Consider the following 13,446-nt stretch of genomic DNA (forward strand, 5'->3'; position numbering starts at 1 on the left):
AGATTGACCATTATAATCCAAACACTTCTAACCATGTAGCCTTACGACAAGCCACTCATAACAGGGATGTTGTAGTCCATTACCAGAACACTATGCACACAAAAAAAACAAAAAAAAACAGGAGAGGGAAGGAAAGACGGACCGAAGGCTGTCTGCACTTTGTGGGAAGCTTTTTCTCCACCAGTTCAGAGTTGTTAGAGCCCTGAATTTTAATCCCTTCAGTCTCAGTGGAACCCCAATAAGGCCTACAGCCTTCGAGTAGACTGTTAATTCCTGGATTAGCTTCAAATAGACCCGAGCACGCAGTAGAGTTTTATCTCAAGAGAGAATAAAAGTTGGTGAATCTGCGGGGTGTGTAGAGGAGGGCAGATCTGCGTTTGAGAGTATAAAGATAGTATAAAGCATAGAGGAGATGTCACATCTCTTTCTGGGCTCAGTTTTCAAGAACATTTTATTTTTGCTATCGGCTTTGCTTCCTCGCGGTACAAATATTGTATATAGCTGGCCAAAAAAAAAAAAGGGGGGAGTTGACTTGTATCTCCTTTTATTCCAGGTTGGTGACAAAACAAAAACAATGCTATGATTATAATCAGAGCCCAAGATGTTAAAATGCTACTGTAGTTGTCAAATTAAAGGAGGCACTAACACTGTCATTTTATAGATACAGTAAAGGGGAAGAAAAAAAAAGAGATTGGTCATCTCCTCATGCATTATTTATAACTGGGGCATTTTGTCATTTCTTTTGATGTTTTTGGTTGCAATTGTATCAGCTCTGTATATTCTACTCAGATCCCTAGGTTCTCCTGGACTAATATTTGGGGTTCTGATACAGGGATTAGCTGTCTAAATGTGTTGGGTCCTGACAGCTGTGATTACTTGCTGATGGTTATCTTTTGATTGCTCTTTGAAGGTATTTCACCATTTTAAACCATTTTTCTTGGAACATTTTTAGGTGCTTTCTTTTTCTTTTTTTTGGAGGGGGGGTTCCAAAGGTGGGGGTGAGGGCGGGCTACGTCGATTTTTTTTTTTATTTTTGTGGTTTTTGGTTTGATCAATAGTGGTGGTGAGCGGGTGGTGGAAGTTGTGGTGTATGAAGGCACATACTGTCTGGAGAATCTGTCAAGGCTTTCCACTGTACAGAGAATGAATTAGTCAACCTGATGAGACGAGGAAAAACTGTAAACCATTGAAAAATATCCCACACCACAGACTCTTGAGACAGAATGTGCTCCCCCCCCCTTCCTCCAGGCATGGCTCTGTGACAGCGCCAGAAAGAGTAAAATGCTCTTTAAAAAAAAAAAAAAAAAAAAATCCGGCCTTCAATCTTTAGATTAACGACCTCTCACATTTATATCTTTCACAAACCCGTGGTACACAAGTTCATTTAATAAAACCTCTTATTGACCAGAGTTTGTTGAAATTCCCCTCGTGCCTGTCACTTCAGCCTGCCCTCGAGAAGCCCAGACTGTAAATGTCCCATCATGCATTTGGCTGTGGGAAACCTGCCTTTCTCCTTTTTAATGGATGTGCCCCCTGCCTCTTTCCTCTTTCCCTCCCCTCCCTGGATCTGCAGGAAGGGGTTGGAAACCAACCTGCAAAAATCTTTCTTGTTTTTGTTTTGCAAACCCTTGTCAAGTGCCTCTGTAGCAATTAATTGATTTGAATAAACATGAACTGATTTAGAAAGGAGAATAAATAAAGAGGTGTCGTGTACAATAAAGGGACTGGCTCTGGTGGTTGGTGTCTCTTTGTGTCTTGTGTGACCCTTTCTCGTCTCTGATCATGTAGAGCACCCTCCTTGGTTTCCTCTCCTCCCCTTGCCTCTCTCTTTACATCTAAACCAACACACGCGGACTTAAACCCGCACATGTTCCTATGGCAACCGTTTCACTGCCTGCTTCACAGAGGGCAAACGGTGGTCACCGCTCGTTACTTCCATTTTCTCCCACATGTAGTGACGAACAAAAATTGCCATGCCGTGGCACTTCATCGCCGTCGTGCTTCTGAAAACAATTCGGCCCTGTTGGGAAAGCTGTGGGTTTTCACGTGTCTTGCAGCATGGAATCAAAGTAGGTTTAATGTGACTTTAAACAACAGGAGAGGACTCATCAATGGTTAAATGGTTATGGACATAATCTGAGGCAGTGTTGTTATATAAGAACATATAAAACGTGAGAACCTCCCAAAGTGGTTTCAATATTTTAGTAGGAACTATATAAATTTTACCCAAAAGGCTTGAAATGCGCCTATCAAAATTTTTCAAAACGTTATTTTTTTTTTTTTAACACTTGTGTATTATAAATAAGTTAAAATGTCCCCCAGTAAAAAAAAAAAAAAAAAATTATGTCCATTTTTTGAAATGTATTCCTCTTACAGCTGCAGCATTAGTTAATAAATCCAGGTTTGTGTCTATTCTGCAGCTGCCTCACTATAATTACCGTCACTGTTCCAATTACTGGATCCAATACTATTTCCTGTCAGAAGGCAAGTTTTTACTTTACTGCATGTCACAAGGTTGAGAGATTAATGTTGGTTGATTGTTCCTGAACAGGCGCCCGGCTCCCCGTCGAAACCAGTGGTGACTTTGACCAGCCCGCAGTGGACGTGAAATTACTCCAATCCGTGACAACAATGGAAACGGAAGAGCTACACATTTTATTTTTTAGTTCGCCCAAAAAGAAAACTTCCCACAGTGTTGTTACAGGACCCACTTTCGTAATCTGATACTGTCAGTAAAACTGAAGAATTCCCACCGAGAGGCATCGAACTTTAAACAGAATTGAGTTTTTCTTTCCCTGTAGTGAATGTTGTCTAAAATAGTTCTGAGCACAAGAGCCAAGTTGAAGGAGTATGAAACCTGCTGTAGATGTTTTCTGTTCTCCAGTCCAGTCCCCAAAGACTCAGTTATTTGAAGAAAAACTGTTAATTCAGTGCGATAGAAACTTTTTGGAATAAATTACCAGATTCAGCGCCGAGTCTCAAAAACAAACTCGGCCGGAGAATCTTCTTTATTATTGCTGTTATTATTTTAGCATGTTTTTCTGTTCACTGATGACAAAGTAAAAAAAAAAAAAGCCTTCCAAGTGGTTACCACTGACAAGGATTTAAAACGGAAAATGTTAGTGTGATGGTGATTCAAATACATTTGAATAATAATTTGAAAAAATAAGTTCTGTCTACTTTATGTGACTGCTAAAAGCATTCAAGGAAGCCATCTGCATGACATTGTTATTTTATGCGTATTTAAGCGCCAGATGGAGAAATTGTGTGAATACATGTGTTTTTAATCACTGAATATTTTAGATGTTTTCTTTTACAGCCTGAGGCTTGTGAAATTTTTTTTTTTTTTTTGGTCGTAGGTGAGGTGAAGTTTCCGATAAAATCGGATTGTTAATTGGTTTGTTTTAGCTGCTGGTTTGATAAAAGATAGCTGAGAGTTTTAAAATGTCAATGTCAAATGTAGTATCTGAAGTTCAATAAAACAACTTCTGAGGAAGAACAGCAGCAGCTCTCTAGCTTCCCTAATGACATTATTTAAAAAAAAAAAAAAATCAATGCTGCAAGTCTTTTATGTGTATAGAGTATGTATCTGTGTGCTGTAAATGTGATTGCCTGTCTTTTAATGTGTTAATAATCAAAGTCGTTTTTGATCGAAACAAAATCCCAGTGCAGGAACCGCATTTTTCTTTTTTTTTTTAAATCAGAAAAAAAGGGAAATATCCCTTTAAATTCTACTCGCAAGGCTCACATGTCAGTATTTTCTGTGTGAGAGCCTCCAGCTCTTCTCAATGTTGGATGGAGGTAATAAAACAGTTCAGTTGTCACTATGTGCAGACCCGCTTCGTGTCATCAAAGAGACGTTGCAGGGTATAAATTTGAGTGACGGCAACAATAAGCATGACAAACAGGTTTATGCAGGACCAGAAGGACACTCGCCACAGGTTGTCCTCCAGCAGGTAGCGGCCCCTCGCCTCAAAGGCCCGCAGCACGGTCTGAATCTGACGGCTCTTCTCCAGGCGCAGATACACAGAGTCCATTCTCGCCTGGAAGAGGAGGACGAAACGGCAGGTTAGGAAGAGATGACAACATAAGAAAGAACGACAACAGATAATGGAAGGAAATCATCGATGAAGGAGATGAAATCTTCCTCTTTAGTTTTGTTTTGTTTTGTTTTTTGTCCTCACCCTGATGTCTTCCAGTTTGTACTCCACCATGATCTCTGCCGTAGCAACGTCTCCCCACTCGTCTCGGCCTCTGCCTGCGCTGCTCCGGCTATTAATGACCACCTCAAAGAACACCATCTTCTTTGACAGTTTACTGAAGCTGTTGTCAAAACACAAGTGGTAGTCTCCATCCTCGGTGGGATCCACCCTGCAGGAAAAAAAAAAACATTCACATTTTGAAGACAGGTGACTGCTGCTTTTGACAATACGACTTATGAATATGACTCGCTACAAAATAGTGGAGTACTGTAAGTCACTGGTTTTATGAATCTCCTGTCCGTATTAATGTTTGTTAAAATGTACTTATTTGAAAAGGAAAACGGAATTAGCAATCTGAAATGAAGTAAAAAAAGAAGTCAAACGTTTTGCTGCTTTTAAGCCCAATAACCTTTTGGTGGTGGTTTAAAATCTTCACCGCAAACAATATGTGGGCCTCTTGCAGGTACTGAGCATCACATCGAAAGGAGGCGGTCGAAATAAAGTATTTCAGTGACCCACATGTGGCTGCCATCGGACCTCCGGAAGTCGGAGACCAGCCGTTGTCCGCTTGGTGAAATGAGGGTGAAGCCAACGTCCAAACCTGACCCCGCTATCACCTGGAAAAGAATCGTGGTCAGATTTGAAGCTCATACATTCCTCAAGTCATAGTTACCCAGAATTCACTTGCGTATCCGTTATATTCACATTTTTACTCCAGACGTGCAGCTCACAGCTCAAGCTTTACTCGGACTATCTCTGAAACAGCTGCATGAATGTCAAATTGAAGCCCTGAATAGTGCACTGAGCAACAACCAAGCTCACATAATACCCCACAGTGGTAATAATTGGACGGTTTGGATATGTGTGTGTGTGTGTGTGGCAAAAGTTTTTATTTAACCACCCACTTTGCCCACTCACAGAAGCACAGGGTCAGACAGCTCAGCACCCTCAGTAGGAAATTGGGGACATTCTCAAGGTTTTGACTTTAGGCTGCAGTCTGAGAGGTTTGATCCAAGACTCTCTAAATCTCTGTAAAAAAAAAACAACAACTCACAAATGAATGAGTCTGTTCGTTAATGCATGCGCTTTGGGCTTCTTCTTGGCTGCGCTTGAGCAGGTGCATGTTAAGTACTTCTGCAGCGTTTTTAAATTGAGGCAGATCTATATTGTTGTTTTTTTTTCTGTTTCTTTGCAGTCTTAGTATCACACAGGTGTCCTCAACAGCCCCAGTGAGTTTCTTATCTCTGCACACAAGACCAAAGTCCAACTCCTGTTCATTTATTTTTCGGTCAGATATCATTCTGAAACTTGTATGAAGCTACTCCAAAGAGACAGAACAAACACTGTCCATGTGCACACAAACACGAGAGAAGTTTGTATTTACCTGATATTCAACTTCCATGCTGTCTTTCCTTGCTGTGGTTTGGTGAAAGCACTCCGTGGTGCCAGCAGACAACAAAAAGGTAAATTCCATGTTTTGGTTTGGCCCCATATCCAAAGTTAAGCCTCCAGCCAGAGTGAAACAGGCCAGCAAACAGAGATGTGCAGACGCACTCATCATGCTTGGGTCGCAGTGCGGTCTGTTCAAGCCACTTCCACCAACTCAGGGTAGCTTTCTCTTACAAACATGCGCAATAAAGGAAGTTCTCTGTATTTCTGTAATTGCTCACTGTGGTAGTGGCAGTAGTTGCAGAATAGCCTGACAGTTTTGTTTGACTCCTCAGTCAAAGCTGAATGTGCGGAGCTACTATCTCCGTGACCGATAGCGTACTGCGGTCTGGACTGAGGAGCACCGAGGGACAACAAGCTCATCATGTGTTTTAAACCACAGGGAGGAAGGCCTGTATAATTAGTGTGAAGATAAGACTTTTTTTAAAAAAAATTTTTTTTTAAACTTTTTCATAACTTTTTTTTTTTTAACTATCATGGTTTGTACTTTCTTCTAATGTTCTTTCATTTAAAGTATTAAATTCCTAAAATATATATATATATATGTATATATATATATATACTGTGCTAATCGTGTCCTTTTATGTCCTATAGGTGGGGCTGTGGATGAAAACAAAACAAGCCTTTGGTTTAATGGATGTTATTGGGTATGTGAAGACCATAAAATAAGTTTAATTTATATCGCAATGATTTATGATGACTTAAAGCATGACTTAATGTTGTCTGATGAATTGTTGTTGCTTGCTATCAAGACGTGAAGTTGTCACGCGATCATTATTGTTAACTCAGTTACTTCATACATACCCAAAATAACCAAATGTTTCCGCATGACTCAATCTTATTTGTAGATGTTTAAAAACTAGAGGGTGGGATGAGATTTGTATTTCGTATTATATTTTTGTTGATATTGTTGCTGAAAAGTGGCAAGAGGCAAAGAATTGAGGGGAAACACTAAAACCACAATCCAAGCGGGGCCAATTGACAAATCAATGGAGACAGCAACGGTTTACACTGTAATAAACCAAGGAGGAAAACTGGATAATAATGTTGTAAATGTGATGATCAGTTTGATTATAAACAAAAGAGAAAAGGTTGGAATAAGAAGGGCATTGCTTTCTGAGAGGACAATAACATGTGGGTCTATCCTATGTAACTGGATTACAACTAACATTGTGAGATATAAATTTCTATTTGAAGAAATTGTGATCAGCAATCATTGATGATACGTTAGGTTTATCTAATATATGATGAGTAACAGGAATTCATGATACATATTTATACAGTGGATCCACAATAGGCCTATCAGCCCATCGCAACAACATTAAAGTGAATCACTAAAAGTCAAACTCAATCTCTGGGGATCAAGTTGGCAAAACATTTGTTTGTGCTTCTGTGCAACAACCGCAGCTGCAGGCATTATGATTGCAGGTCATCCAACCGTCTACCTACTTTTCTCATGTTCCCTTCAGTTCAAAGTTCAGCAAACTTGACACAAACCTTCACGAGGACCCAAGAATGTACTGATACGATTTTGGTAGTCAAAGGTCAAAGGTCACATTTATTGCATTTACACTGTAAAATATGCTCTCAGTGAATCAACCAAGGTGAAGCAGAAAAGAACATGAAAAACTTTAGGCAGGTTTACAATATTTACTCCAACCTGAATTTATAGGAGTGAATTGTCAGTCACCGACAGCGAAGCATGTTCCACATAAGGAAATAACAGGTGGTTTTGATCTGAGTCTCAGACTCGATTATGGTCTGCAGTTGCTGCTGTGAGACCATGCAAGCCATAAAGAAAGTGTGAACGAGAGAGGAAAGAGTGAACGAGAGATATTTCAACATTGCTACTTCGATGTGGTGGGAGGGTGGGAGGGGGAAGATCAAATACATTGTACAGGGTCTCCAGCTCATTGATTGTTATCTTCTGCCGCAAGACCTTATAAATGCTACATTGACTGCACCAGATTTTTTTTTTACATCAACTACAGTATCTGTTTGATGTTTGCATTTACAGTGCATCGCTGAAACCCTCATTAGTGATACATCTCAAGACCTCTGTATCTGAGTCTGTTCTTTATCTGACTATTCTTGAGGCATTTCTATTTAAACCAACCAGAAGTGAGCCCACCCATTTTGCAACTTTTTCACACTTCTCTGTCTCTCTCCGTGTTGCGGTGTCTCTGCAGTCACTTTGAAGCAACAACTGACTTCTGGGCGATAGTTCCACATAAACTCATTTTTCAGTCACAGAAAGAGCTCGATAAGTATGGCTGAGGGTGGGTATCCTTCAGTGTACATGGTGGACTGCCATGCCACTCAGCTTCCTTTGCCTCCTTTGCCTCCTTTGCCCCCGAGGCTGAGCCAGGGGAGACGGCATGCTGGGATGGCGCAGACCCTGCTGTTCCTGCTGGTGAGCCTGGCGTTGTGCGGCATGGTCATAGAGGCTTGCTTTATCTATCGTCTCTACCAACCAGATTCTGTAAGTATCACCTGCCTACAATACCTTTAGCAATCTGTCATTCAATTTCCCTTTGAATTTCACTTTTGTCATAAGATCTTATTCTGTTTCAGCACCTTATTCTCACTACTAGTTTTCTTTTCGTATTTTCGTTTTTCTGTCACTGTCATTTTTTTTTTCACAATAATTTACATTTTCCCTTAAACACGTAGTCATACATAGTCATTATCCAAATTATTTTGTTTTTTGCAGCAATTTCTTTTTCGGTCACTGCATATTCTATCATGACCCTCTATAATCATCGATTAACTTTGAAAATCTGGAATTGCAGATTGATTTCTGGACATTTCTACAAACATTTGAGTGTTTTTTTTATATACTTAAACATGTATATGCACAAACGTAATTACTTGCGAGACCTTGGAACATAAAACGTTGACAGAAGTTATACACAGCATGTTTCATGTCTTGAGAAAGTTACTTCATAACTGTAACTTTTCAGCCCTGAGATTTTTTTTTTTTTTTTTAATATACAATATAATGTAGAAATGCAAGGACACCCCTGTTATCACTTTTCCCATAGCCTTCTATTGTGTGCACTTCCCACAGTCACATGCTCTGTGTGGGGAAATTTTTCTGCTCTGCCGTTACACTAAAGTGGAAACTTCTACAGTCCAGAAGACAATGTGTGATGACAGATTTTCCCAGTGTGGTGACAAAATGATAGTGCGATTTTTTTTTTTTTTTTTAAACCAGTATGGTTTGCATAAAATTAAACCCACAACACGTCTCTTTACTCAACTTTTATGTGCGTGTAGAATCATGTTCCGTTTTTTTTTTTTTTTTTTTTTTTTTTTAAGCAAAGGCATCAAAACCTAAAATACTCGTGACAGAAACAAAACGGACATTACTCCAATCATATGAATGATTGTTTTTCTACTAAAAGTGCTGATGGTGAATTTATTTCACTGTTATGGGGAAGAGAGTAGAGTAGAGATGGAGAAGTACAATAAAGTTCGACCCATTTACGGAGAATGTGTCTGAATTTGTCCGAAACGGGGGGGGGGGGGGGGGGGGGGGGGGGGGGGGGGGGGGGGGGGGGGGGGGGGGGGGGGGGGGGGGGAGGGGGGGGTAGTGGTGGAGGTGGAGGGGGCATATAAACTTGATGTTTATGATGGTGGATGGTTTCACTTGGACAACATACTTTATTGCTTTTATTCCTCTTTGTGAGGGCAGGAGTCACAGGTTTGGGCTTTCTCACAGCAGATGTGCGTGTATACAGTGTACAAACAAGGGACAGTGAATAGACAGGAAGTGGTCTATTTCCTGTTGTGTTACTGTGGTCTACCTTTTGCTCATTACCAAGAAGGCCAACCGGTCCTACTTTGCTCTGCAGAAAAATGACAGTGGAAACAAAACACAAAAAGTGCCACTTACAATTCAGATGATGTGAACCTTTTTTTTTTTTTTTAGATTCATTTAAATTTATTGAGATTTTTGTCTTTTGCGTCTTATTTTTACAACTTGTTTGCACATCCACCAGTTTTGATTGCATCTGCATGTGCACGCTCATCAATGCAAACAAAGATACACACTAAACTAAGAGGTAAACCCTTTCTGTTTCCATTGCAGGCCACCTCAGGATCATTCTCTAAACTCACCGCAGGTATGTCTCAGCACTTTTTATTCAAATGAGAAATATCTTGAGTTTCTCATTTCACATTAGAAACATTCTGTCTCATCACGCACAGATCACGCTGCAACCACTCCCACTAGACGGCCGAGTTATGATATTCTTCCCTCCAAACCAGTTGCACATCTGACAGGTGAAACCAGAATTTCTGTCCCTTCCATTACCAAAATGTTCATATATTTTACCCCAGCAGAAAATAAACAATAAATACAGCTCATGAGGTTTGAGTAAAAAGGTTTTTTTTACACTCCCATTTAAAAAAATATCTCTTTGCTTTTGTCTTCTTTTACTTGTTTTGCAGATGGACAAGATGTAGTTCATGAGAAACACGTCATGGCATGGAGTATGGATGCAGACCCTCTCCTCTATGAAATGACCTACAAAGACAGAAAATTAATCATTCAGAAAGAGGGTTATTACTTTGTCTATTCCAAGGTTTTCTTCACCGACAGCGGCACATTTTACCATTATGTTCAAATGCACACTGACAAGTACGCTGACGGCAACATAACCCTTCTGCATTCCAGGAAATACTCTCCGGTGTCGACCAAAATGCGATCCAGCAGTTACATAGGGGGAGTGTTCCACCTTTATGAAAATGATGCACTCTATGTGTCGGTCAGTAGCACCTCCAAAATTCAGCGACACAAACCCTTTGATAATGTCTTTGGTGCATATATGATATAAATATCCCACTGGTATTTAACCCTCCCATTGTCCTAGGGTCAAAATGACCTGCAGCTGTGTTCAACCAAGTTCTATTTTATTTTTATTTTGTTTTTAGGTTTTAAATTTTTATTTTTATAGGCTATGTTTTTTAGATTTTAGATTTTTATATGCGGGTCTTTTTGACCCGAGGACGACGTGAGGGTTAAAAGCTTTAAAAAAATAGTAATTGGATGAGTCTTCTTGGGGATTTTTGAAAGGCAAGTGTGAAATCCTCTGTGCCTTTGCATGTTTTGAAGTGCAGGGCTGTGCTGGTGGCTTCGTTTCTGCAGGTCAAAATCTTTCACTTTGTAAAAATATCTTATTAAATCTCTGCTTTTGATGAGTTGTAATCGATGGATTTAGATAAACATTGACAGATGTATCATGTTTATACTTAAATTGAAAAGGAAAAAATATAAACTTTAAGGTGACATTTCATTTGATTCTTGCCTTAATAAATGCTGCATACTATTTATGTATTTCTTCATATTATAACTGCCCTAAGTTCTTCTGTATTTCAGTACTTTAATATAGTCAAAGCAATGAAATAAAGAGGTAATAATTTAAAAGTGGTGTTTGGTTTTCTCAAGCCTTTTCATACAAGGGCATAACCATAATATTGATATGGGGGGGGGGGGGGTCCAAATAACATTTGCCTCCACTGTAACCCTGCTGTGATTTATATACATACAGCTCTGGAAAAAAATTAAGAGACCACTTCAAAATGATCAGTTTCTGTGGTTTTACTATTTATTGGTATGCATTTGAGTAAAATAAAATTTTTTTTTGTTTCATTCTATAAACTACTGACAACATTTCTTCCAAATTTCAAATAAAAATATTGTCATTTAGAGCATTTATTTGCAGAAACATTACAACTTATCCAAATAACAAAAAAGATGCAGTGTTTTCAGATCTCGAATAATGCAATGAAAACAAGTTCATATTCATTTTTAAACAACACAATACCAATGTTTTAACTTAGGAAGAGTTCAGAAATCAACATTTGGTGGAATAACCTTGATTTACAATCACAGCTTTCATGCGTCTTGGCATGCTCTCCACCAGTCTTTTACATTGCTGTTGGGTGACTTTATGCCACTCCTGGCGCAACAATTCAAGCAGCCGGCTTTGTTTGATGGCTTGTAAACATCCATCTTCCTCTTGATCACATTCCAGAGATTTTCAATGGGATTGAGGTCTGGAGATTGGGCTGGCCATGACAGGTTCCTGATCTGGTGGTCCTTCATCCACACCTTCACTGACCTGGCTGTGTGGCATGGAGCATTGTCCTGCTGGAAAAAACACTCCTCAGAGTTGGGGAACATTGTCAGAGCAGAAGGAAGCAAGTTTTCTTCCAGGACAACTTTGTACTTGGCTTGATTCATGCGTCCTTCCCAAAGACAAATCTGCCCGATTCCAGCATTGCTGAAGCACTCCCAGATCATCACCGATCATCCACCAAATTTATATCATAAATATTTATAAATAAATATAATATATAGTAGGTGTGAGACACTGTGGCTTGTAGGCCTCACCAGGTCTCCGTCTAACCATTAGACGACCAGGTGTTGGGCAAAGCTGAAAATTGGACTCAGAGAAGATGACCTTACTCCAGTCCTCTATGGTCCAATCCTTATGGTCTTTTGCAAACCCCAGCCTGGCTCTTCTTTGCTTCTCGTTGATGAAGGGCTCTTTTCTAGCTTTGCACGACCTCAGCCCCGCCCCTAGGAGCCTGTTTCTAACCGTCCTCGCCGTGCACTTCACCCCAGCTGCTGTTTGCCATTCTTTTTGGAGGTCACTTGATGTCATCCTACGGTTGTTGAGTGACATTCGAACGAGTTGGCGGTCATCCCGGTGAGCGGAGAGTCGTTTTCGTCCTCTGCTGGCCTGTAGCTTCGTTGTCCCTAATGTCTGCTGCTTGACCTTGTTCTTATGAACCGGCGTCTTCGAAATTTTAAGGATGGAAGCAACCTGACGCCCACTGTATCCCTCTGCCAGTAAAACCAGAATTCTTCTTTTCCTCACTCAAAACTTTTCTTTTGAACTCTTTTGGCATCTTTCTGCCATCCAGCTGATCCTATTGCAAGAGGATGGTGATGGCCACAGCACTGTTTTTTTTTTTTTTAATACTTTTCTTCATTAAATAAGATTTGGTTCAGGTGATCACCAAATTGACACCTCATTAAGTAGAATCAGGTGTGCCTGTATTGGAATTGAACAGACACTGGAATGGAATGGCAGCCATACACGTAGAGATGCTGATTTAAGAAAAATTTGGAGTGGTCTCTTAATTTTTTCCAGAGCTGTATATGTATGTATGTATATATAGTATAGTGTGTCGTCCAAAAAGTAATGTGATCGTATGTTGTAAAAAATGTCATTATAATATCATACTATATTAGGTTGTCGGACGACATGCTACAGTATTACTTTTTTTTTTTTTTTTAATTTTTTTTATAGTTTGGACGACATGCTATAACAAGACTTTTTTGACATATTTCGGACGACAAGCGATTGTTTGACTTTTTTTTAATCTTATTTCGGACAACATGCTATAGTATGACCTTTTTTCAAATATCAGACGACATGCTATGGTGTGACTTTTGTTTCATATTTCCGACGACATGCGACAGTATGACTTTTTTTCATATTTCGGACAACATGCTATAGTATGACCTTTTTTCAAATATCAGACGACGTGCTATAGTATGATTTTCAAATATGGGACGATGTGCTATGGTATTAGTTTTTTAAAATATTTTGGACATGCTATATTTTGACTTTTTTTTCATATTTTGGACAAAATGCTAAAGTATTACTTTTTTATATATATTTCGGACGACACACTACAGTATGACTTTTTTTTCATGTTTCGGTCGATATACTGTAGTATGACTTTTTGCCTAATTTGGATGATGTGTTATAGTTAT

General features: G+C 39.5%; 2 protein-coding genes across 3 annotated transcripts; one reads left to right on the top strand and one right to left on the bottom strand.

Moving 5' to 3' along the window:
• Positions 1–2,634: 2,634 nt before the first annotated feature.
• Positions 2,635–5,956, bottom strand: LOC138623446 (transmembrane emp24 domain-containing protein 1-like). Its single transcript, XM_069702988.1, has 4 exons — positions 5,587–5,956; positions 4,722–4,819; positions 4,185–4,371; positions 2,635–4,043 (listed from the first exon to the last, which is right to left on the bottom strand). The coding sequence occupies exons 1-4, from the start codon at positions 5,761–5,763 to the stop codon at positions 3,825–3,827; spliced, it is 681 nt and encodes a 226-aa protein (XP_069559089.1). The 5' UTR covers positions 5,764–5,956; the 3' UTR covers positions 2,635–3,824.
• On the top strand, positions 5,551–11,044 carry LOC138623445 (tumor necrosis factor ligand superfamily member 6-like). 2 transcript variants are annotated; one of them, XM_069702987.1, is made up of 6 exons: positions 5,551–5,665; positions 6,246–6,298; positions 8,010–8,133; positions 9,745–9,778; positions 9,864–9,938; positions 10,107–11,044. In XM_069702987.1, exons 2-6 carry the CDS (start codon positions 6,258–6,260, stop codon positions 10,490–10,492), a joined length of 660 nt encoding a protein of 219 aa, XP_069559088.1. In that variant the 5' UTR covers positions 5,551–5,665; positions 6,246–6,257; the 3' UTR covers positions 10,493–11,044. The 2 variants fall into 2 exon arrangements, with proteins under 2 accessions (XP_069559088.1, XP_069559087.1); XM_069702986.1 differs by lacking the exons at positions 5,551–5,665; positions 6,246–6,298 and having other exon boundaries at positions 7,606–8,133.
• Positions 11,045–13,446: the final 2,402 nt, after the last annotated feature.

This window comes from Brachyistius frenatus, unplaced genomic scaffold, assembly GCF_029030835.1.
Source record: "Brachyistius frenatus isolate BFR_SWC_R1_liver_20210118 unplaced genomic scaffold, ASM2903083v1 Contig_43, whole genome shotgun sequence".
Lineage (NCBI taxonomy): Eukaryota > Metazoa > Chordata > Actinopteri > Embiotocidae > Brachyistius > Brachyistius frenatus.

Coding starts and splice junctions, on each gene's coding strand:
- LOC138623446 (XM_069702988.1), bottom strand. CDS start 5,763: ATGATGAGTGCGTCTGCACATCTCTGTTTGCTGGCCTGTTTCACTCTG. Junction 4,820..5,586: donor GCATGGAAGTTGAATATCAG/GTAAATACAAAC, acceptor ATTCTTTTCCAG/GTGATAGCGGGGTCAGGTTT. Junction 4,044..4,184: donor ACAAACTGGAAGACATCAGG/GTGAGGACAAAA, acceptor CTCCTCTTCCAG/GCGAGAATGGACTCTGTGTA.
- LOC138623445 (XM_069702986.1), top strand. CDS start 7,921: ATGGCTGAGGGTGGGTATCCTTCAGTGTACATGGTGGACTGCCATGCC. Junction 8,134..9,744: donor GTCTCTACCAACCAGATTCT/GTAAGTATCACC, acceptor TTTCCATTGCAG/GCCACCTCAGGATCATTCTC. Junction 9,939..10,106: donor ACCAGTTGCACATCTGACAG/GTGAAACCAGAA, acceptor CTTGTTTTGCAG/ATGGACAAGATGTAGTTCAT.